Genomic DNA, 24,301 nt, shown 5'->3' on the forward strand with positions numbered 1-24,301 from the left:
CAGTCCTCCAGTGGAAAGTTCTGAGGCGCTCTGTGCACGAAGGAATTGAGCCCTATCAGCCACTGTGCTCCCTGTTCACACACCCTTGTCTTTACTGGGTTTCCTATCTTCTTTCCCTGGCAATCACTTGTCCAGTCAAACCAACTGCATGTAGGCCCTGGTCTCAGGCTCTGCCTTTAGCTAAGGCCCCAAACAGGGCCCTCCTGGGGCCCAGCATCAGGGGAGCTAAAGACCTTCTCTCCTCCCCCTTCTCTTTCCCCAGGACACCAGGGCTCTGCTCTGATCTATTGTTTGCAGGGTTCAGGAGCCGCCGCATCTCTCCAGGGGGCCAAACTACTCTTGTTTACGCAATAGCAATTACTGCTCGGCAATCATCTCCAGTCTCAAGCCATACAAACAAGAGGTGTCTTCAGCAAAGAGATATCCTGTCCCCGATCTTGAGTTAGGGTGGGGGTCAGGACGCCCACCAAGCTTCTACCCAAGCCCAAGATTCCATCTTCACTTTAGAACATGCGTCCTAGGCAAGTCACCCACACAACCATTCATAGTCCTAGGTTGCGTGGGTGCGTGCCTATGCGTGTAACGTGTGTGTTTTAAGATAACTTACTGTATCTTTGGATTATGAAAGCAAATGCTTGCCAGTTGTCCGGATTACAGCAACAGAAAAAATGTATAGCTTGGGAACTGAAGGCACCTCCTATCCTATTCTTGAATGGAGTTGTTTTTAATATCCTTAAACCAGGGCATTTTCAGCATCAATGAATGAGGTCTATTGGCTTCCTCATCAGCAGGAGGTGCCCTTATAAAGTGTCGTTTTCTTCTTAGGGAAATCATTTCATTCCATGACTGTTTGGCTCCAGGTGCCGGAGACGTTGCCAAGAGCAAAGACAGACAAGGAAGGCTCTCAGGCCTGTCGGCCTCTCTCCCAATATTGTGTTTTCCCCAGTCTCTGTGCACAGCACCTCAAGCAGCTTGCTTGCTCTGGAATATTCACTCAGTTGCCTCTGACTCTTAGCGAGGTCCACGGAGCTTCCCATATCCACAGGGAAGGGCTGCACCCATTACCCAGAATGCCAAGCGGTGGTAGGGAGGTTGTCAGTCTTTGTCAGGAGGCTCCAGGCCTCTGAGGGTGCCCCTTTCAGGACAAGTCCCAAAAGGCCCAGTGTCAGGTCGCCTCTGATTGCCGCCCACGCCCAGGGTCTGTCTTGTTGGGGGATCTGGTGCTCAGAGCCAGCAGGCATCCTGAGGGCAGGGGCTGGGAGTAAGGGGGGGGCATCTCTGGCCTTCCCTGATGCCTGGTTCAGCTGCTGAAGAGCTGCCCACAACAAAGAGAGGAAGAGTAGGGATGGTCAGGGAGTTGGAGCAGTGTAGGAGAGCCTTAGGGCAGGACCGTCAGGAGACTGGGTTTTTGTGTGTGTGTGTTTTTTTTTTTTAATCAGAGACAACTGTGTGGAATCCTCTCCCTTCCCTAGGGGAGTTTGGAGCTGAGGCTGAGGCACAAGGGCAAAAACCCAGCAAGGAACACACACGGCCCAGGAGCCGGGCATGGTCTTGCCGAGTAGGGAGCCGCACAGGAGAACTCCAAGGGTAGTCCCATGTACCAGGAAGGGGGAGGTGTCCTTTGTGCCAACGCAGACCCAAACAGTATTTTTTTAATTTAAATTCAATTTAGTTAACATATAGTGTATTATTAGTTTCAGGAGTAGAGTGTAATGAGTCATCCGTTTCATACAACACCCAGTGCCCATGACATCAAATGCATCCCCCAATCGAGGCCTAAACGTCATCCTCTTTTATTAACACCTGTCTCTTTGTTAAACATAAAAACCATGCCTCCTTTAACTGCACGCAACAATTCAAAATAAAAAACACTGGGACTCCAAACAAAAGAAAACAATGGGAAAAGGTGTTTTATTCAAATTATGTTTCTCCTAAGTTTGAGCTGACACCCCCCCAACCTTGGTAATCAGAGCCCTGACAAGTTTGGACTGATGTTGGCTGCATTTCAGAATTAGCATGAGGGACGGAGAGAAACAGCTGTGATAGGATCCATTCCCTGATGAATCTTCTTCTGAGGGCTGAGTTAATTGAGGCTCTGGAAAGGGATCACTCTTTCCAGGACCTGGATGGCTGAGTTTTTCTCTCCTTTCTGATCCGTGTCTTCTGCTCTCCCTGATGCTGCTGGCTGTCCTCAGCAAACCCCCCCCCCCCGCCCCCCATGCTTTGTTCCCTTTCCCTTAATTCTTAAAGCCTGTGGCCTGTAGTGGCGCTTGGCAAGGTTCTAGCAAAGCCAAGGAAAGGAATTTTTTTTTTTTAGATTTTATTTATTTGACACACAGAGAGAGATCACAAGCAGGCAGACAGGCAAGCAGAGAGAGAGGGAAGCAGGCTCCCCGCTGAACAGAGAGCCCGATCCCAGACCCTGAGATCATGACCACAGCTGAAGGCAGAGGCTTAACTCACTGAGCCATCCAGGCGCCCTGCCAAGGAAAGGAATTTATACTAAGGTGTAAGAGATTAATAGGCTTAACCATTCACAGGAGCATTTGGGTTTTTATAGGGTGTTCGTAAATTCAAACCCATCCCAGGTGGAATGCGCACGGGAGATCTTTCTGAAGCCAGGTCTCTGGCATTCCACGTGCCAGGTGCCCAGCGGGCCACTCCTCCCCTCTTCCTTCTCGAACGGAGCTCGGCTGCGGGCCCCTCTGCAGAAGGCTGGGGCTGCCAGGGTGGGCGGGGACACTTAGGCCCGGCGCGCCCGGCGGGGCAGGCGTCCCCAAACCTCAACCCCGGCCTCTCATCTCCAGGCCCAGGAGGAAATCGCGGCGAAGGAGGCGGCGGCGGGGGTGCCGCGAGCGCGCCTCACCTGCGGGAGGCGGGAGGACACGGCCCGGGCTCCCTTCTCCAGAGACCCGGCCTGCCGCGGAGCTAGGTGTCGGGTCGCCCATCCTTCCTGCCCACCGCCCACCGCGGCGCCTCCACCGAGCGGCCGCCGCCTGCTCGCCGCCCCGGGTCAGAGCGCGGGGACACCGGCGCCTCGGCCCCTCGCCCCCCCGCTCTCCTCCGCGCCCTTCTCCTTCCCCCCGCCGGCCGCGCGGCTGGAGCGGGGCGCTCCCCCCCACCCCCCAACTCCCGGACGCGCTCGCCGCCGAGAGGGCGGCGACTGCGGGGGGAGGGAGGGGCGCCGCCCGCCTCCCGGGGCCTGGAGCGCGCGTGGCCCGGGAGCCGCCGGCGCCGCGCGGGGACTCACAGTGCAGCGCGCCGCGCCCGGACTCGGCTGGCTCGGCTCGGCGCGCGGGCGGCCCGGAGGATGCTGGCGGGCTGCCCCGGCCTCGGCCCGCGCTCCCGCCCGGGAGGGCCCCGGGCGCGCCCCTAGCCGCGCCGCCGCCACCGCCGCCAGCGCGGGGGCGAGAGGGAGGGGTCCGACCGCGCCGCGAGCCGCAGCCCCAGGGGCGGGCGCCCCCCGGTTTCCCAGCCCCCGCCGCCTCCTTCCTCCTGCCGCCGGGCACCCGCGGATGCTGAGGGGCAGCCCCGCGCCTCCCCCTGCCGGATCCCGGGCCTGACGGCGGGGGTTGGGGGGTGCTCGCGCTCCGGCGGGGGACCGGGGACCCGGGCGCTGGCGGGGCGGCGCGGTCCCCGGGCGCCCTGAGCCCTCCTGTCCCCGCCCGCCACACGCGTGACCCAGCCCCGCAGCCCGCGCAGGGACCGGCCGAAGCACGCGGCTCCCGAGTTCCCGCACAGGTAAACGCAGGGGCAGGCCAGCCTTCCGGAGGGCAGGTAGTGCCCCGAGGTGGAGAGCTCGGGGCCTCCAGGGGTCGGGTGGGAAAAGGAAGTAAACAGAAGGAAGATTCGGGAATCCCGAGGATGGTTCCAGCTGCTCTCGGGCACGTTTTATCTCCCGCTTCTAAGGCTTGGGCCTGGCGGCGTTTTAGGTGAGGAAGTGAGGGACTGAGGGAGCAGAGATGACACAGAGACGGACCCGGAGTGTGAGGGGTGGAGAGGTGGCCAGGCCTTTTGGCCAGCCGGGGACAAGAAGCTGTTCCACGAGGACAGGAGTGAGTGTGAGTGTGTGTGTGTGTGTGTGTGTGTGTGGCCGGGCGGTGGCCTGAGTGTGGGGGTGGCTGGAGAAGGCCCTGGTCCTGGAGCGTCGTGCGCAGCGATCCTCTCAGGAGGGGTGGGGTGGGTCGTGCGGAACCCCAGGCAGGAAAGCAGAGGTGTTTCTACTTAGCCATGTCCTTCTAAGTTCCAGATGACCCGCGCTACCTGTGCCCTGGAGGTCTGCGGTGCGTTGCTGCGGGAGGTGGCTGGCCCTCTGTTTGCCCCAGCTCTCCGAGAGCCCTGGTAGGTGGCCCAGTCCGGAGCCCTCCCGCCGTTCCCGGTCCCTTTCTCCTGGGCCAGTAGAAGCAGCCCGCAGCCAGGATGCCGAGGAACCAGGGCTTCTCCGAGCCTGAGTACTCGGCCGAGTACTCCGCGGAGTACTCGGTCAGCTTGCCCTCTGACCCCGACCGCGGGGTGGGCCGGACCCACGAAATTTCGGTCCGGAACTCGGGATCATGCCTCTGCCTGCCTCGGTTCATGCGGCTGACCTTCGTGCCCGAGTCCTTGGAGAACTTGTATCAGACCTACTTCAAACGGCAGCGCCACGAGACCCTGCTGGTGCTGGTGGTGTTCGCGGCCCTCTTTGACTGCTACGTGGTGGTGATGTGCACCGTGGTCTTCTCCAGCGACAAGCTGGCTCCCCTCCTCGTGGCCGCCATGGGACTGCTGTTGGACCTCCTCCTCTTCGTGCTCTGCAAAAAGGGGCTGCTTCCGGACCGGGTCACCCGGAAAGTGGTGCCCTACCTGCTGTGGCTGCTGATCACCGCGCAGATTTTCTCCTACCTGGGCCTGAACTTTTCGGGAGCCCATGCGGCCAGCGACACCGTGGGCTGGCAGGCCTTCTTCGTATTCTCCTTCTTCATCACGCTGCCGCTCAGCCTCAGCCCCATCGTCATCATCTCCGTGGTCTCCTGTGTCGTGCACACACTCGTCTTGGGGGTCACCGTGGCCCAGCAGCAGCAGGATGGCCTGAAGGGCACGCACTTGCTGAGGGAGGTGAGTCCTGCCTCGGGTCCCGCCCTGGGGCTTCCCTTCCCGCCAGCTCTCATCCAGAGTGGCCACAGTTTCCGGGGTGGGATGGCACTGTTTTCTTGGCCTTGGCCTTCGAGTCAACATGCTTTGGGGTGGGTACGTGCTTCTGGGGATCTCAGCTGCTTGTGCAGGAAGACCGTCTCTCCCGCAGCCCCTGGGCTTGGCGCTAGAGCTTTCTGTGCTGGGCCTGAGGGAGTGGAGGATGTCCGGACATTGGGCCTCAGGGCCACTGTGTCACTGGTGTCCTGCCCAAGTGGGTGGCAGGAAGGCCTATGAGGCCTGGTCCTGGGGCGGTAGTTTTCAGCCATGTCCCAGCCAGTCCCTGCCCTTGATCCCTCCAGAAAGACCTCTTGTGGGGAAAGGAGCTCCCTTGGCTTCTGATCTCTAGCCTGTCACGGGTTAGCTTCAGCAGCTGTCTAACTCGTGCAGATGCAGTGATTCTCTGTCAAGTGGGGGCTGTCTGTCTGTCCTAGTGCTCATTTCCAAGATCAGAGGGAATGTGGGTGAAGACACACTAGGAGACCTGAAGGTGTGATGGCCCTAGATCCTGCTTGTGCCGCAGGGAGCTCAGGGTGTGGGGATTACTTAGATGACGTGAGGTGTGGTGTGGGGACACAAACAGGGACAGTCGTGCTGGCCACAGCGGTGAAAGGTCTGCTAGTTCTTTGAGGACGTGTTTTGCTGGAAGGGGTGGAATTTTGGCCTCAGCTTAATTAAGAGCCCCGTGCTCTGCCCAGGACCCAAGAGCCTGGAGGTGCTGCGGGGCTGTAGAGACTGGGAGATGCCATTCTCAGCCTCCGTGTTTATCTGGTAACCCATTGGGAGGAGTCTGGGGGGGGGGGCTTAATAAATTCCATCATCCTGCTACCTCCTTTATGCACGAGATGGGAAGTGACCTGCCTAAGGCCCATCGGTCGGTACAGTAGTCATGTGCCCGGAGCGTCCATTTCTCACTTCCAGTTTCAGTGATCTTCCTACTTTATTGTGATGCTGGCTGCATCTCGGCCAAAGCCATCATCCTGGTCTTTTGCACTTGAGGGCTGAGTCTCCAGGGGCCCCGTGGGACTGTGGGGCGTTGACGCAAGAACCCTGTGGGGCTTGCCCCATCGCCTCCCCCTCGGTTAGAGGGAAAACACAAGTTTGCAGTTTTGACTTTTTCTGGGTCCTTGGACCCAAATTCTTCCTGTTCCTCCATTCTGGCTCACACACTGTGCTCACTCGGGAAGCTCTGTGCTCTCGTTCTGCAGAAGCCTAGCCCTGGGCTGGGGCAGCATCTGAACCCTGTGGGTACAGCAACAGGTCCTTTGTTTTTCTCCGAACACCCCGTTCACATAAAGTGACGACCTGGGTCTGCCGTCGCTGTCTCCACTTCTGGGTCGGTCGGCTTCAGCCTGTGCTTCTGCCAGTCAAGGGCCCTGCTGGGAGCTGTCTGGGTAAGAATGTGGCAGCCCTGCTGCTTGGAATCAGTAGGCAGCACAGACTGGGGCAGACAGGCAGGTGGACATGGCAGCATTTGGGGTCTGTGATCTGACACTGAACCGTTCCTAGCTGCTGCGGGCATTTTCCTCTCTGCTGGAGCCCCTGAACCATGAGTCTCTCCCACATGCTTCATTGTCCGTTAAGGAAGCAAAGCAAAAATTCCATCCTTTGGAGCCTCAGATGCTAAACCCAGGATTGCTGGTATCCTTTGGGCACTATTAAGAGGAGACAAAAACCCGAAAAGATTAAGAAACAGGAAAAGAAATAAGTAAATAGAAGATAACCACGTTAGCATCCCAGGAGAGCATGGCCTTGACGTGGAGGCAGGGCCCTCCTTGTGGCTTTGGGGGATGGTGGGGAAGGAGGAGGTGGCTCTCGAGGTCCATTTGGGAGCCTGAGATAGAATGCAAGAGGCCCCGGCTTTCAGTAGGCTGTGTTCCAGAAGTTTGAGTCACTTGTTTGGAACTCCTGTGACTTTTTAAAAGGTGCCTGGGTTCCCAGGCTCACTCGCCAAAGTTTTCCTTAAGTCACAGAATTGCCGCCTTCAGTATTTCTGGATGGGGTGGAAACAGCCCAGGTGTGTGTGTGTGTGTGTGTTGTGAGGACACTGCATCCAGCTGTCCTCCAGCTGTGGAGTGAAGCGACACTCACCTGCCGGCGGCCCTGGTGGGCCCAGCTTACCTCCTGGGATGGGACAACCATCAAGGGTAGGTTGGCCCAGGGGCTGCGGGGCAGGGATGTGAGGCTGGGGGAGCTGGATGCCCAGCCAGAGGGACACCAGGCACGCACTCCAGACCTCCTGCCCCTCCTTGCTTTTCTGTCTCTTACCTGCAGCCTCCCGTCTTCTTTTTCTTTGCCCATCACCTGTTGGTTCTGGCCAGGAATTCCCTTCTGGGCCTGTGGGGCGGGGGAGTGTGAACTAAGTTTCATGGTTAGAAGCAGACCCTGGATTTGGGGGCTTTGAGAATGCTTCTGTTGCTTCTGCCTTCTCTGCACCCTTTAATCTCTCAAACCTATGCTCTGCTCTCATGGGGGCTGGGGATCGACAGAGGGATGGGGGGGGGAGTCCTCACAGTAGCCCACATGTCCCAGGCAAGTCATGCAGCCGGCCCCTGGCTCTTCTCATGGGAGGCAAGCAGGTTGGGGTTCCGATAGGAAGAGCAGGTGAAATCTGGCTGTCGGGTGGGGTGTTGCTGGGACTTTATTTGTGAAGTAATATTACTGGGCAAGAGGGATGGGCCTTAACCTGCAGGGTTGCGACTAACAGGAATCCGATAATCACAGTCAGGCACTGGGGTGGAGGGGAGCCTGAGCTGTGGCTGGCAGGGTTTCTCTACATCCCTTTCCTGGCCTCAGTCCTGGCACCACTAGGTCTCTTATGGCACAACTTGCCTTCTGCTGCCCTGCACCACCCCACGTGATGTGTTGGAGCAGGAGGGGGTCAAGGGCAGGACCAGGCAGCAGCCAGTGGGTGAAGATGGGGAGGGGGAAGGGCAGAAAATACAGCCACGGTGATGGGGGGCATTCCTGAGACCAGCGACCATTCCTGAGACCTTGATGCATTCAGGACCTATTAGCATCTGATGGGGGTGTTAGAGCAAAGAGTCTGTGACAGGTTAGGGGACAAGGAACAACATTTACAAAATCACTTGTTGCTTTATTTCATAGCAGAAAGGTTATTTGGAAGCAAAATTTCCTCTTGGAATTAATAGCCTGTTAAGACCTTTCCTTACAAATTAGAACATGACAGAGCCGTGGATGTGTAATTCCCGCCACCCATACCATGACCTAGACCATTCACTGTTCACCCTGTGAAGGAATGTTCGGCTCCAAGGGGCTGGAGGCAGCTACAGTAGGGGTGTTGTGGAAGGGCTGATGCTTCCAGATGCCTTCATTGGCGGGCTGGAGTTTAGGGTTCTATGCACATCCTCCCATTCAATCCTGGATGGTTACCAGCTCCATTTGACTGATGAGGAAACCGACGCCCAGGGAGGTTGAGGGATGGAGGGGCCGGGTAACTGGGGAGGGTCACTGGGGAGTGAGAAAGTGGGTGCAGGGGGTGGGCAGGATGGATCCCGGGGCTTCCCTGAAGGCCTCTTTCTCTCCGTATGGCCTGAACCACCAGAGGCATCAAGGTAAGAGATGGGTGCAGGCAATGTGGGGGGGACGGGCAGGAAGGCCAACCCCGGATCAGCTCTGCCACCGTCCCAGAGCGGGACAGAAACGGCCATCCACTGCCCCCACCCCTCAGAGTGTGCAGGTGGGCAGGTTTTAGGCATCTGAATAATAAGGAAAGGCCTCGAAGGGGACGGGGAGGTATAGAAATCCAACTGTGAAAGAACAGTCAATTAACGAACACATAAACACCTTTGCAGCACGTCACCCCCTCAGTCCTGTCCTGGGTTGCATTTCTCTGTGGCCTCTTTGGGTCCTTCTCTATGTGGAAACAGCTTTTCCAGTATGTCCTTGTCCTGCACGTGCGGTGGGCCCTGCCTTTTGCTGGCTGCATTGCCTCTCAGAGCTTTAGCCGTGAGTGTCCAATCCCTCGTGTTTATTTTAAATCTGTGCTTTATCCTTAGTGGGCTTCCCTGGAGAGGAAACCAGAGCCCGGGGCTGGGCTGCTGGTGGGTAGCTGGGTAGCAGCAGGCTAGATTAGACACCAGTGTCCGTGCTGCGGTCTCCCTTTGCCCCCCCGCCAGGCCCGCCTTGTGGGCAGGTACATGTTGTACGTCCATCCATATGTGTGTACACATACACGCACACCCAGGCTTGGTCTGCCTCACAGCCTGCCTGAAAGCCCCTTGAGATGGACTTGCCGGGACTCCAAGGTGACGCTCATCCTGCAGTTTCTTGGTCAGTAAATCCCACTAGGGTGCTCCAAGCCTGCATAAATATTCGGACCTTCCCCGCCAACCTCCCTCCCCTGTCCTTTCTTGATATGCACTCTTGGGGGTAGGCGTCCGTGGGTGTCATCCAGACCGACACTTGGATGTGTGTGCTCAGGGCTCACGCCCACGTTCAGGGCCAGGCCTATGGACGTGGAGTATACACAGGTGCCCTCATTTACTGAGCTCCACCTGGGTTTCTGTCGAGGAGCTCCCAGCAGGAGGTGGATATCATTTTCATTTTACAGACAGGGAAACCAAAATGCATGATGAGTGACGTGACTTGTCCAAGGCCATATAGCTAGCCGGTGGCGGAGCAGGATTCAAACTCAGGTCGGTGGGATTACAGTGTTCCTTGTCTTCTGCAGTCCTAAAAGAACCTCTTGGATTAGCTATCCTCAGCCCTGTTCCAGTCGGGATAGGATTCTTGGTTCCTTAACTCACAATCCTTCCAAGGAGCAACGTGGAGGAGGAGGTGTTTCTGGGGGCAGGCATGGCGCTGTGGGTCAAGAGCACTGTGGTCTGGGGGGGCCAATGAGGGTTGCAGCCAAGAGCCTGTGCACTTCTGTGGCTGCTGGAGCCTTTGCTGTGCTCCGGGACCGTGTCTAACTGATGTGTGCCAGGCTGACTCGCTCATCCGGAAAACGCTGAATTACATCTCGTGTAAGATGGGGCGCGGTATTGCTCTCTGAAAACATTTTTGGGTCAGAATTGGGTAAAGACTTGTTTGAATATTTTGGTTCTCTAGGAAATTCAGTGTGGGGCGGCCCTTTTCTCAGTGGCCTTCCCGCACACGTATGTGCTCACGGACTATGTGTTTCTCTTACCCTTTCTGTGATAGTCTCAACACGAGAGCCTACTGTCTCATGAGTCCCTGGGTCGGCTGTGCTCAGCAGGGCAGTTTTTCTGTTTCCGAGGCACCGACTGGGGTCACTGTCTTGACTCTGGCCCTCAGCCTTCGGCATCCAGGAGAATGCTGTCCTGGAACGCTCTAGGAAGCCTTGCGTGTCCGGAGCCTCGGAGCTCCCTCACGTGACTTCTCTGTGTGTTCCACTAGGGCTTCCTCACAGGTGTGGTGGTCCCTGAGAGAACATGGAAGCTACTAGAATGTTTTAGAGGCTAGACTAGTCATCGTGGTCAAAGCAGGTCACAAGGCTAAGCCGGATGCAAGATAAGGGGAAACGGATTCTACCCCTTGATGTGAGAGTGGCATGTTTATATCGGGAGGGAAGGGATAGAGGCCAGGCATCTTCTGAGGCTGCCCACAAACCAGGGGGGCACAGGGGGTGTGCTGGGAGAAGGGATGAAAGAAATCCATGAGTCTTGGGGGGGGGGTTAAAAAAAATACCATGTGATCACAGGTTGCTTCCAGAGTTAGAGATGTGATCCAGGCAGGGTGTATAGAACTTTAAGGCATTGCTTCTCTGTGAAATTCATCATTTCTAAGATTTTCAGAAAGTTCCAGAAACTGCATTGCACATAGAGAGACAGTGGCTCATAGTTCATCTGCATGGGCTATGGCTTGCCTTATGTTTTTGAGAAGACTTCGTTCTCTAGTCAAACATGCAGACCCGCTCTGTCCAGGGCTCTGTGCCAGTTCCTGGGGAAGCTGTCCCTGCCTCCAGCCCTGGTCCATGCATCGGCTAGATTGGCAGCCTGGCTCTGATGTTTGTCTTCCTTTCCCAGAAGGTGGGAGTTTGCTCAGGTACGTGCTTCAGAAACATGTTGGATTCGTCTGTCTTAGCAGGTTGTCATTTATTTCAAGGAGATGTTAAGAATGATTGAATTCCTTTTCAGCTCTTTGTGGTGCCTCAGTTGTGACTGTCACTCTGTAAATGTTGAATACATACATTCCTGCTTTGCTTTTACATTTGTTTCCTTCCTTATCATCTCGTGAAGAGTTTGATAAATTTTTGGTTCGATCCAAGATGGGAATGTTTTAGTGCTAATCCAAGTGATTTGAGAATTTTTAAAAGCAAGATTTATATTACCTTTCAGGGGGTGCTGATTCATACTCCCTTGCTGCTTGTTTGAGGAGAAAAGCAGCAACAAAGGAGGGTTCTTAGGAGCCCCCAAAATGAGTCCTAGATCCTGTTGGCTTAATTCTAATCTCCTCTTTGGACAAAAATGTGATTTGTGTGAGATCATACAGAAGAATGGCTAAGCCGAGTTAGACCTCTTACCATCTCACCTCCTCTGCTATTCCTGTAGTTTAAGGAGAAACTTCATTCCTTCCACCACCTCTCAGATATTTCATCAGGACTGCAAGCAGTGATCTAGTGAGAGTGTACGGAGAGGAAAACTTGGCTCCTTCCCTTTAGAAGCTCCTTCCCTCTAGAAGCTTTCCTCTTGGTACAAGTCCTGTTAGTGAGGACCTACCTAGGCAAAAAGAAGGCTTCTTAAGGAGCTGGCCATTGATCTGGGTTTTGAAGGATGAGTAGGAGTTTTCCAGGGGGAATAATAGGAATGGGGCTTTCCAGGCAGAGTCATAGGAGTTTTGCTCTTGATTGGGACTGGTGAGCATCATTATGTGACAGGAACATAAGTGGGTTACAGGAGCTGGAGAGACAAGGTGTAGAGAAGTCAGATTTGGGCTTTGTTCCTACAGTGGTGAGGTCCATCAAAGGAATTTAAGTAGGGGCAGATGGAGTCTGATTTACATTCTGAAGAGTCATTTTGATGGACTTGGGTGAGGCCAAGATTGATTGATTACAAGACTGTTGAGGTCATACGGGCATGATGCCATGGGGGCCATCCAGCAATATGGAAACAGGCTGGAGAAGATGAGTTCAGTTTGAGGTGCCCATGGGACATCCACGTAGAATTATCAGCTTATTCAGTGGGTAATTATTGAACACTAGGCCCTATATTCAAGATCTGGAGCTTAGAGACATTTAGAGTTCCAGATTTGGGAATCATCAGCATTTAAATGGCACCCATCTCCATGGGGAGGGTGAGTTTTGTCCAAGAAAAGTGTGTAGAATCAAGAGAGAAGAGGGCCTAGGACTTAGCTCTAGGGAATAGTCAGAGGAGGAGTCCCCAGCACAGAGCATCCATGCCCCTCCCCGCTTCCTACTGAGGTCCCTGGTTATGTATTGTTTTGTGTCCTCTATAATTTTTCTTGCTTACCAATATGGATGCCTCATTTCTTTTTCTTGTCTGATTACGATGGCTAGGACTTCTGGTACTATGTCGAATAAAAGTGGCAAGAGTAGACATCTTTGTGGTGTTCCTGATTGTAGAAGAAAAGGTCTCAGTTTTTCACTATTGAGTAGCGTGTTGGCTATGCATTCTTCATGTATGGCATTTATTACCTTGACGTATGTTCCCTCTGAACCCACTCTGAGAGTATTGTGAACAGTTGTTGAATTTTGTCAAATATTTTTTTTCTGCATCTATTGAAATGATTATATGATTTTTATCCTTCATTTTGTTGATGTGGTATATTGTGTTGATTGATTTGCAAATATTGAGCCATCCTTGGATCTCTAGAATAAATTTCACTTGATTGTGAAAGATGATTTTTTCCGTGTATGGTTGAATGTGGTTTGCTCATATTTTGTTAAGGATTTTTGCATCTATGCTCATCAGGGATAATGGCCTGTAGTTCTTTCCTTGTTGTGTCTTTGGCTGGTTTTGGCATCAGGGTAATGCTGGCCTCATAGAATAAGAATATATTTAGAAGCTTTCATTCCTTTTCTATTTTTTTGGAATAGTTTAAGGAAAGTAGGTACTTGCTCTTCTTAAAATGTTCAGTAGAATTCTCCTGTGAATCCATCTGGTCCTGGATTTTTATTTTTTGGTCGTTTTCTGATTATTGATTCAATTTTGTTACTAGCAATCTGTTCAGGTTTTCTATTTTTTCCTGACTTAGTTTTGGAAGGCTGTATATTTCTAGGAATTTATCCATTTCTTCTAGGTTGGCCAATTTGTTGGCGTATAATTTTCCCCGGGTGTTCTCTTACAATCCTTTCTCTTTCTGTGGAATCATTTATGACTTTTGTTTCTGATTTTATTTGGGTCCTTTCTCTTTTTTCCTTGAAGAGTCTGGCTAAGGGTATATAAATTTTGTTAAACTTTTGAAAGAACCAGTTTTTTGAGTTTCATTGATTTTTGTTTTTCAGTCTCTGTCATTTATTTCTGTTCTGATCTTCATGATTTTCTTCCTTCTACTCACTTTGGGCTTTGTTCTTCTTCTTTTAGTTCCTTTAGGTATAAAGTTGGACTATTTGAGCTCCCTCCTGGCCATTTTCTGTCTGACGTGTCTTCCTTTCTCTGTTTAGGTTTTTAGCCATTTCTTCCAGCAAAATTCCTCTTTGTGGTTGTGAAGAAATTTCCTTTGATTAATAACGTAGGCTTTTCTTTTTTCCCTTTCCTCTCTTCAAGAACACTTTCTTTATTGTAAACAAAACCAAAAATGACATGTTTAAGAAAAATTCCCACCCCACCCTTTACCCCCATTCAAAACCCCAAAGTAAGCAACTGGATTTGAACCTTTACAAGATTTCCATGGTTGTGGTTTCTTGTTCCCATGTCCTTTCAAGACTGCTCCCTATGCAGTGTAACTTGGGTCCAGCTAAGTGAGATCTGGCAGCATAAGGCCAGGCAGCTGCCTCTCCCATTTCTCTGCTTGGCTCTAGATGAGCTTCTGGACTGCTTCTGGAAGGCTGTTTCCCACTCAGTGGGACTGGGCCCTGGGTAACTGATCCCTACTGGCCAGATTCTGAAGAGACTGACTGATCAGCCCAAGGCTTACTCACCAGCGTGATGATGATAGATGGACCTTGCCATCCTCCTGAGGAGGAGAATACTATGCATGTCTGTTTTTTCGTACAAATTGACTGCCAATTCCTAAAAAAACAAATCCATAATTTCCTGAAGGGGAATCTGAGCACAGGGCATCCAGTGCTGCTGAGGGTGGGTCATCCTCTCAGGCTGGGGCTGGGAGCTGTTCCTTCTGCTCCTGCTATCCTTACGGCCTGTTTCCCAGTATTGGATGACGCCATTAGACACAGCCTCCCTCTGATGGCTGGCAAAGGGGCACGATGCCCTCTTCAGCTCTTTTCCTGAACTCCTACATGTGATTGTAGTTGATCCTTCATGAGCACTCTGGAAAACACTACCCTCCTCCCACCCCAAAAATTGGGATGGTAAATTATACTGCCCACCTCTGGGAACAAATCTGGGACCCTGCCTCTTTATTTCAGGAAGGATCCAGTGTAGCCTGGCCATTTTAGGGAGCGTTTTCTCTCCTTTCTGTAGCCTCTGGTCTCCAGCTGACCTCTACGGTTATAAACTGGTACAGGGGCCTTGGGAGCCTGGCCTGCCCATGAGCTTGCTGCTTTGGGAATCTGTAAAGGCAACTGGCTTCCCACCTTTGACTCTGAGTACCTCCTGGTTCCCCAGCTTACCAGCTGTGAGCTCTTCGGTACATCATTTAATCTGTCTGTCCAGCATCTATCTCTGTGACCAGTGTCCGTGGCCTTCCAGCACAGGGCTGGTTCACTGCCAGTGCTAGCCATGCTTGTTGCTCCGGCTGGGGCTGGCCTTGTTCCTGGCTCTGATAGAGAGGAATTTCGAGCAGCTTGGGCCAGTCCCAGGGGAGAGAAGAGCAGCTCCATGTTCCAGATGTCTAGAGGGCATCTTGGTTGGTCACTGGACACTTAACCCCCTTTCTGGGAGGGGAGGGGAGCTCGGCCACCATTTTGTTGTCATTGTTGTTGTTGCCTTGTAAATGTTAGAGGGAATGTGTTTTCAGCTGAGGTTTCCCATGAGGACAAAGAATTCTGTACTTTTTTTTAAATTCTGTACTTTTGATGCGGGGGTTTTTGTTTTTGTTTTTGGATTTGCCTCACAGCATTGGCCTTTCATTTAGTATCTTTCCCTATTTGGAGAGGACTGAATTAAGAGTAGGTCATGCGTGGGTGAAGAAAGTCTCCAGAACAGATTTGGATGGAGTCATATCAAATGTATTCTCCTGGGGTCAAATCACTTGAGCCATGTGGTGCTTGGTTTCTTTATTGGGAATAAAGGGGACCCTGGGGGCTGGGGGACATCCTGCCTGATCCTGGGTGGCCTTGCTATGCTCCTCTCCACCAGTATTAGTGACACATACCGCCTAAGACTTCTCACTGGACTTGGGGTGGAAAGAGTTGTGGGGCTTATGGTCCAACACACAGGCTGTGGATGCCCCAATCCATTCTCTAGTCTTTGCTTCCTTTTTTCTGGGGCGGGGGAGCTCCCTTTCTTTACCAACAGCCTAATTGGTCTGAAGACGCTGTTCAAACTAGTTCCAAAGGACATTTACATAGATCTTTAGAGTACTTCTTAATCTGCTGAATGTCTTTAGTCCTCATACCTACTCTGAGTTGATATTCTTGTTTCTGGAAGAGAAGAGGGCAGAGGGGCATGGGGGTAGACGAATGCCCAGGACCATGCACTGAAAATGCAGTGTAGGCTCATCTCAAGTCTTCTAGATCCAAATGTAGTGAAAGTGCTCTTGCCTGATGAAATAGGGGTGGGTCGCTGGCCAGTGAGTGTGCAAAGTTCCAGTGATAGTGGCCACACAACTGTGTGCCAAAGCACATAGACTACTATACACCGAGAGAGTAAATTCCACTGTATGTGACAGGAGTAAAAGCCCAGGCTGGATGGCTGGGGGTCAACAGATGACCTCAATATGGCATGGTAGGAGACACACTACCTCAGCAGGACTGTTTGTGGGGTGAGGGCGCAGACTTGGATGGACCCTGATGGAACATTCTGGAGTGAAAAAAAAATGTTCCGGGTCGTGATTGTGGATGGAGTCCCATAGCTGTTTGTATTTGTCAACACTCCTCAAAATACACACTTGCCGATTGTAAAGAAGAATGCAATGAGGTAGAATTTTTTAAAAAGTCAGTAGAATCCAGAGATCGCAAAGCAATTGTATGTATGCAGATACATTTATATGTATTTAACATTATTTTAATTGAATACATTTAGCTGTATCATCGCTTGTTCGTCTTTTGTTGAGGGGAAGATCTTTCCTTTCCGTCCAGCTAATGTTCCTTAGAGCGAGGGTAAGTCATCTGTAACTTCCAGTTTCCTTAAGAGAGAGGATTGAGGGTCAGTTGGAAATAATCCAGATACAGAATTTTAGAGTATTTTTTTCTTAAGACTTTGTCAGAGAGAGTACAGAAGCAGGGGAGTGTCAGGCAGAGGAAGAAGCAGGTGCCTGCTGACCCAGGACCCTGGAATCATGACCTGAGATGAAGGCACACGCTTAACAGACTGAGCCACCCAGGTGTCCCAGAGTTTTAGATTTTTAGGATCTTTTTTTGGTCAAATTTTTGCTGGTATCTTGCTCACTTCTAATTTATCAGCAGTTTCTTCTAGCTGCTCACTCAAAATTTTCCAAAATATTCACTTTACTTTCCTTAGAAACAATTGCCTTCTTTAAAAACTCAAACTTTATCCATTTAGGTTGTATTTAAATTATGTAAATATGATACCAAAAAAACAGTGGACAGACCCAGGTTTGGGACTAAACACAACTGCCTCTGGGGAAACACTCCAAAAGTTGGAGCAGAAATGCAGGCGAGTTCCAGAGATGATCCTGCCAGCTACTAAAGGCCAGGAAGTTTGAGAGGGACAGATGGTCTTGCCTCCTCTGGCGTATTGGTTCACAGGACTTTGGGGCTGTCCTGCACTCCTGGCCTTTCTCTCTGCGCCCCTTCCTTCCCTCTCTTAGCGTCTGTTCCTAGTTGTAGTTTATATCGAGAGAGATGTGCACCTGCCTCCTGCTTCCTGTCCGGCAGCCCTTCCAGTGTTTGAATTTGGCCACCTCGCTCCCCTCAGTCTTCTCAGCTGAAGCCACCTTACCTTTCCAACAAGTCCTCAGGAGACGAGGGTTTTGGACCTTACAGGATGCTGGGCACCTTTTGCCTGCAAATCGAAACGCGGTGCCTGGGAGCACCGGCTCCTGTCTGACAGACCTCGTCCCCCGGCCTTGCTAAGAGCCTGCCTGGCTTGCCTTGTCTCAGGACACATGTGCTAGTGGCATACATCCTTCTACAGCTCTTCTTTAACATTTGGTGGCGAGGGTGGTCTCTGCTCTTGGACAATTAAGGGATCAAACCTTCAGGAAAGAATTATAGTCTCCGCAAATATTTACTGTAATGTAGAGAAACCCACTGCTGCTGGATGCCTGCTCGGCGGACACTGTTGGAATGTTCCCCTGCCTGGCTGTGCTGTTTAAGGGAGTGGGGGGTAGGCAGAGGAGCCCTTCCAAAGGACCGTGCAGCTGGGGACTGCTGCTCAAGCCTGGAGGGTGTGTTAGCTAACCTGGGCTGCCCACAACCCCTGGCCATGATTCTGTAGCCTGCACGCCCCTGTGCCGTCTCCTTTCTCTGTTGCTTCTCTGATTCCGTGACCCGCCAGAATAGCCAAGATGAGTGTGACTTCCAAGTTAACCTGAGTCGGACCCATCCCCGTCTTTGCTGTCGTTTCCTGCAGGGATGATGCGTGTGATATTGACTACCTGGACTGGGTAATTTCATTCGCACGTCTGCTGCTGGCCATCTGTGGTCCATCTAGCTAGTCATTCTTCTTTTTGGTCAGCCAAACACCTATGGCTCTGGATCCATGTTTGTGCAAGGTGCTGGGGCTACAGGAATGAGTAATCTGGGGTCCTGCCTACAAGGGGCACCCAGCTTGCTTTATTTACTTAAAACCAAAAAAATTGTCTGAATATGAGCATGGCACAGAGTGGTGCCTCCATAAATATTTGTTGAATGTTGATGCATGAATGATTAGGTGGGATCATCTGAAATCACCAAAATCCAACCACTTTCAATCTGTAAAAAAAAAAAAAGGTAATTGCATTGCTTATGGTTCAGTCTAATATAAAAGTAACAAATGTGCCCATTATGGAAAGCCCGGAATAGACTAAATAGTATAGGAAAATATTGCCCATGTTACCCCTCAAGGATGCCTACTGGTAACATCGGGCCCCTTTTTATCAATCGATAGATACGAAGATTGATTTTCTTCTGTGTTGTGTGAAGTGCTTGATGTAAGAAATGATTCGACCCAGGCAGGAGCTATAAATAGTTATAAATAGCGAAAGCCCCCCCCCCCCCCCACACTTCCGGCCCCTGCTCCCCTTTCCATAGGCCCCCGCTACCAAGTGTTTTTGTGTGTGTGTACTTCCAGAGAACTTCCTATGAATTTGCGTATTTGTGTGAGTATATGCACATTTAGGATTGAGAGATTATTCATACGTTTATGCAAATCACTGAAACTAACTCCTCGCTAATGCCCACCCCGCTCGCTCCTCCTCTCCGTCACCCGGTTTTCCCTCTCAAGGTGGGGACATATACCTGCAGCCTGCAGCAGCCAGGGGGTTCCCACCCGAGGTCCATGTTGTGTCTCTCGTGTGCAGCTGTGGCTGCTCCTTAAGCCGAGGAAGAGCCGGGCTGGTGTGGTGAGCTGCTCCTGCAGCCTCCATGCCTCCCTATGACAGCATGGGGGACTCCCACGGAGCAGGAAGTGCAGGCCCAGCCCAGCGGGCTGAGGGGGGGTGGCTGGAGGGGTCGGGGAGGTGGACGGCAGCACCCTGGCCGCGGGTGAGGTGCTCCATGAGTCCCGGCACTTGCTGCGGCCCCGGTCTTGAGTGGGGCACTTAGAGGCACCCGCATCAGCACAAATCAACTTGCCGGGCAGAAGAGAGAGAGGGTGGCACTTTGTGCAGATGGAGGGGACCCGAGCTGGGAGCTGGCCACCCAGGGCACTGTGGAGAGTCGGGGCCCCGCAGTACCCACCTTTCCTGCCTGTGCTGACATTCTTCACGCTTTGCCTGTTTCATCACTGTTTCATCAGGGAATGGGAGCTGTGTTCCCACAATGGTCTTCTTTGGGTGCTGGCATCTGAGGCAAGCCCTTTGATGTTCCAGGGGTTGGTTGGCTCCTCCCTGAGTGAGGAGGCTAGAGGGGCGAATCCCTGATGAGTAAGAGCCAAATGCAAGGCCAGATGCTGGGGTTCCAGGGCTGGGTCTGCCATTCATCAGCTCTGCCGTCTCGGTCAAGTTGCTCAGCCCGGGCTGTGCCGCCCATGTTAAGCCTCTGCGTGAGTGATCGTAGGTAAAGCTCTCAGAGCAGCGCTGGCCTCACAGGTTTGCTGAGATGCTGGGGACCAGCCCGCTGGGTTGTGGCGAGGAGGGTGGGAGACGATGAGTGCAAGTCCTTTGTGAACCACCAAGCCCTGCTCACATGCAAGTGTTACTTTGCGTTTATTGGTAACCATGTTAAACCAGAAAATGTATCCTCAGGGAGAGGTGCTAAACTGCATTTTGCTTGAGTGGAATTTACAAATTGTGCTGAGCCCAAATTTACAAATTTGCAGCTAAAAGGACCTTGTTCCTTCCGCTTTCTGTCCCCTGCTTCGCATGTTGCTTCTGCCAGGTGGGGGACGGCCTTGGAGAGGTTACTGTTTCCAGAGAGAAGATGCCGAGGCCTAGAGGGGAGGTCACTTGCCTGGAGGTCACATGAGAGATGGTGTCCTGGCCCCTCTGGGTAGCACTAGTCTCCTGGTTCTCAAGCTGGCTCTTTTCCATCCCCTCAAAGAAGGGAGCTGATATGATAAGGCAGGGACGTGTAACAGGTACAGTAAATGGAAGGTGGAGGGTCTGTTTGTGCGTATCCTGTGTGGTTCTCCTCCAGGAACTTATGTGGAGATGGGAGAGCCTCAGAGGACTGGGGGTGGAGGGGTAAGTGGGCATTGGGATATGGGGTGACAAGGGTACATGAGGGTTAGTGGGGTATTATGAGGAATTTACTCAAGTGGAAGGGTATTGAGTGTGTGGTTGTGTGAAGAAGATGTGAACAGGAGGTGGCGGTCAAGGAAAGGTGGGTGACCTAGGGTGGGCACACTTGGAGGGGATGGTCCGGAGTTCTGTACCTTGAAAGAGCTTCCAGTGTAAAACTGGGGTGGCCTTAGGTTTTTAGATTTTTTGCTGGGGAATTGTTCTCAGTTGCATGGTTAAACTTGCTTTTGTTTTCCCAATCTTGGGAAAGGTTTGTTGTCCTGGGGCCAGGGCTCTCTCCTCTGAGATCTGGAGCCAGGAGCTGTGTGGTTTCCTGGGACAGGATTGCCTGCCCCCTGCTCCCCTGGCTGAATAAGAAGGAAGTCAGAGGCTGGCGTGGTTTTTCTCCCCAACTCCTGAGAGGCTGTATTGAGAGAAACTGATCTGACAGTAAATACCTCTACGGGTATTTCCTCTGGCTCAGAATAATTGACTTAATCTGCAGTGTGGCTCATTTTTTCCCTTTGGAAATAGGAGAGCTTCTGCCTGACTCACTCCTTCGTAAGATACTGTTGCTCACCTTCTCCCTCAGGAAAGTCTCTCATAGGCACATTTTTGATATAATCGTTACTTCTACTCCCAAGACAGAGACATTTGGGTCCAGCACCTTTCCTTTTCCTGGGCATGAGGGTGGGGCTCACCCCAAACTGACTGAAAGGATGTCCTGAAACCCTCAGAGTGCCGCTATGACACATAAGACTTATGAGAGTACAAAGAATACAACTTCTTTCTATCTTGAGAGGGAGAATGCTCATGGAGGAGGCAGTACTGAGCTGGGCCATGAAGGGCAAACTCCACTGTGAGCTCTGTATTAAGAGATGGAGGCAACTTTTAGTGAGCAGTGGTCTAGAGGATAAACATATATTAACAGAGATCCTTTGGAGAATTGGGTAAGATAGTAAGAGAGAAAACTAGAAGGTAATTTTGGATCTGAAGTGGAAGACCTGAACAGACATTTAAGACGACCTTGACTGCAATCTGTAGTCCGTGGGGAGCAGTGCAGTCCCAGAAAGGAAGACAGAAAAAATATTTGAAGTTGTGTCTGAAACTGTAAATCCATATTTTAAGAAGCACAGCATAATTCAAGTAGATACAAAAACCAAAACTAAAGAGAATCACATCGGCGCCAGGGTGGCTCAGTCGGTTGAGCAGCCGCCTTTGGCTCGGGCCATGATCCCAGGGTCCTGGGATCAAGTCCCATACTGGGTTCCCTGCTAAGCAGAGAGTCTGCCACTGCCTCTCCCTGCTGCTGGTGCTCTCGTCCTCTCTTTCTCAAACAAATAAATCTTAAAAAAAAAAAAAATCTCATCAAGGTGCATCATAATTGAAATGTTTAACACTAGTAATAAGGAGAAACTCATGAAAACTGGAAAGAAAATGAAAAGACATGTTATATAGAGAGGAAAAAGAATGATAGCAGATGTCTGGTCAGAAATTATTCTAAGGCAGAAGACAACAAAACTGAAAGATAAAAATGGTCAATCTAGAATTCTAACGCCTGGGTGGCTCAGTTGGTTAGGCAGCTGCCTTCGGCTCGGGTCATGGTCCCAGCGTCCTGGGATCGAGTCCCACATCGGGCTCCTTGCTCGGCAGGGAGCCTGCTTCTCCCTCTGCCTCTGCCTGCCATTCTGTCTGCCTGTGCTCGCTCTCTCCCCCTCTCTCTCTCTCTCTGATAAATAAATAAAATCTTAAAAAAAAAAAAAAAAAAAAAAAAAAAAAAAAAAAAACGGCAGCGCCACGAGACCCTGCTGGTGCTGGTGGTGTTCGCGGCCCTCTTTGACTGCTACGTGGTGGTGATGTGCACCGTGGTCTTCTCCAGCGACAAGCTGGCTCCCCTCCTCGTGGCCGCCATGGGACTGCTGTTGGACCTCCTCCTCTTCGTGCTCTGCAAAAAGGGGCTGCTTCCGGACCGGGTCACCCGGAAAGTGGTGCCCTACCTGCTGTGGCTGCTGATCACCGCGCAGATTTTTTCTCCTACCTGGGCCTGAACTTTTCGGGAGCCCATGCGGCCAGCGACGACACCGTGGGCTGGCAGGCCTTCTTCGTATTCTCCTTCTTCATCACGCTGCCGCTCAGCCTCAGCCCCATCGTCATCATCTCCGTGGTCTCCTGTGTCGTGCACACACTCGTCTTGGGGGTCACCGTGGCCCAGCAGCAGCAGGATGGCCTGAAGGGCACGCACTTGCTGAGGGAGGTGAGTCCTGCCTCGGGTCCCGCCCTGGGGCTTCCCTTCCCGCCAGCTCTCATCCAGAGTGGCCACAGTTTCCGGGGTGGGATGGCACTGTTTTCTTGGCCTTCGAGTCAACATGCTTTGGGGTGGGTACGTGCTTCTGGGGATCTCAGCTGCTTGTGCAGGAAGACCGTCTCTCCCGCAGCCCCTGGGCTTGGCGCTAGAGCTTTCTGTGCTGGGCCTGAGGGAGTGGAGGATGTCCGGACATTGGGCCTCAGGGCCACTGTGTCACTGGTGTCCTGCCCAAGTGGGTGGCAGGAAGGCCTATGAGGCCTGGTCCTGGGGCGGTAGTTTTCAGCCATGTCCCAGCCAGTCCCTGCCCTTGATCCCTCCAGAAAGACCTCTTGTGGGGAAAGGAGCTCCCTTGGCTTCTGATCTCTAGCCTGTCACGGGTTAGCTTCAGCAGCTGTCTAACTCGTGCAGATGCAGTGATTCTCTGTCAAGTGGGGGCTGTCTGTCTGTCCTAGTGCTCATTTCCAAGATCAGAGGGAATGTGGGTGAAGACACACTAGGAGACCTGAAGGTGTGATGGCCCTAGATCCTGCTTGTGCCGCAGGGAGCTCAGGGTGTGGGGATTACTTAGATGACGTGAGGTGTGGTGTGGGGACACAAACAGGGACAGTCGTGCTGGCCACAGCGGTGAAAGGTCTGCTAGTTCTTTGAGGACGTGTTTTGCTGGAAGGGGTGGAATTTTGGCCTCAGCTTAATTAAGAGCCCCGTGCTCTGCCCAGGACCCAAGAGCCTGGAGGTGCTGCGGGGCTGTAGAGACTGGGAGATGCCATTCTCAGCCTCCGTGTTTATCTGGTAACCCATTGGGAGGAGGAGTCTGGGGGGGGGGGCTTAATAAATTCCATCATCCTGCTACCTCCTTTATGCACGAGATGGGGAAGTGACCTGCCTAAGGCCCATCGGTCGGTACAGTAGTCATGTGCCCGGAGCGTCCATTTCTCACTTCCAGTTTCAGTGATCTTCCTACTTTATTGTGATGCTGGCTGCATCTCGGCCAAAGCCATCATCCTGGTCTTTTGCACTTGAGGGCTGAGTCTCCAGGGGCCCCGTGGGACTGTGGGGCGTTGACGCAAGAACCCTGTGGGGCTTGCCCCATCGCCTCCCCCTCGGTTAGAGGGAAAACACAAGTTTGCAGTTTTGACTTTTTCTGGGTCCTTGGACCCAAATTCTTCCTGTTCCTCCATTCTGGCTCACACACTGTGCTCACTCGGGAAGCTCTGTGCTCTCGTTCTGCAGAAGCCTAGCCCTGGGCTGGGGCAGCATCTGAACCCTGTGGGTACAGCAACAGGTCCTTTGTTTTTCTCCGAAACACCCCGTTCACATAAAGTGACGACCTGGGTCTGCCGTCGCTGTCTCCACTTCTGGGTCGGTCGGCTTCAGCCTGTGCTTCTGCCAGTCAAGGGCCCTGCTGGGAGCTGTCTGGGTAAGAATGTGGCAGCCCTGCTGCTTGGAATCAGTAGGCAGCACAGACTGGGGCAGACAGGCAGGTGGACATGGCAGCATTTGGGGTCTGTGATCTGACACTGAACCGTTCCTAGCTGCTGCGGGCATTTTCCTCTCTGCTGGAGCCCCTGAACCATGAGTCTCCCACATGCTTCATTGTCCGTTAAGGAAGCAAAGCAAAAATTCCATCCTTTGGAGCCTCAGATGCTAAACCCAGGATTGCTGGTATCCTTTGGGCACTATTAAGAGGAGACAAAAACCCGAAAAGATTAAGAAACAGGA

At 52.4% G+C, this 24,301-nt stretch overlaps 2 protein-coding genes across 2 annotated transcripts in view; both read left to right on the top strand.

Moving 5' to 3' along the window:
- The first annotated feature begins 3,194 nt into the window (after window positions 1-3,194).
- Window positions 3,195-24,186, top strand: LOC123391739 (adenylate cyclase type 3-like). Its single transcript, XM_045078951.1, has 4 exons — window positions 3,195-3,741; window positions 4,244-5,170; window positions 22,302-22,531; window positions 24,115-24,186. The coding sequence occupies exons 2-4, from the start codon at window positions 4,420-4,422 to the stop codon at window positions 24,184-24,186; spliced, it is 1,053 nt and encodes a 350-aa protein (XP_044934886.1). The 5' UTR covers window positions 3,195-3,741; window positions 4,244-4,419.
- Window positions 22,360-24,301, top strand: part of LOC101671296 (adenylate cyclase type 3) — a 76,622-nt gene continuing 74,680 nt past the window's right edge. Inside the window, exon 1 of the mRNA XM_004745928.3 lies at window positions 22,360-22,531. The gene's annotated coding sequence lies outside the window, so the exon portion shown is untranslated. The remainder of the gene's footprint in view (window positions 22,532-24,301) is intronic.

The sequence above is a fragment of the Mustela putorius genome, unplaced genomic scaffold, assembly GCF_011764305.1.
Source record: "Mustela putorius furo isolate JIRA1106 unplaced genomic scaffold, ASM1176430v1.1 tig00000281_pilon_pilon_pilon, whole genome shotgun sequence".
NCBI classification, from domain to species: domain Eukaryota; kingdom Metazoa; phylum Chordata; class Mammalia; order Carnivora; family Mustelidae; genus Mustela; species Mustela putorius.

What these genes read in the sequence shown, in the direction of transcription:
- LOC123391739 (XM_045078951.1), top strand. Translation starts at nt 4,420, where the DNA reads ATGCCGAGGAACCAGGGCTTCTCCGAGCCTGAGTACTCGGCCGAGTAC. An exon ending in GAGTGGCCACAGTTTCCGGG is followed by an intron (nt 5,171 to 22,301) that starts GTGGGATGGCAC and finishes ATCACCGCGCAG; the next exon opens with ATTTTTTCTCCTACCTGGGC. An exon ending in GCACGCACTTGCTGAGGGAG is followed by an intron (nt 22,532 to 24,114) that starts GTGAGTCCTGCC and finishes AACCGTTCCTAG; the next exon opens with CTGCTGCGGGCATTTTCCTC.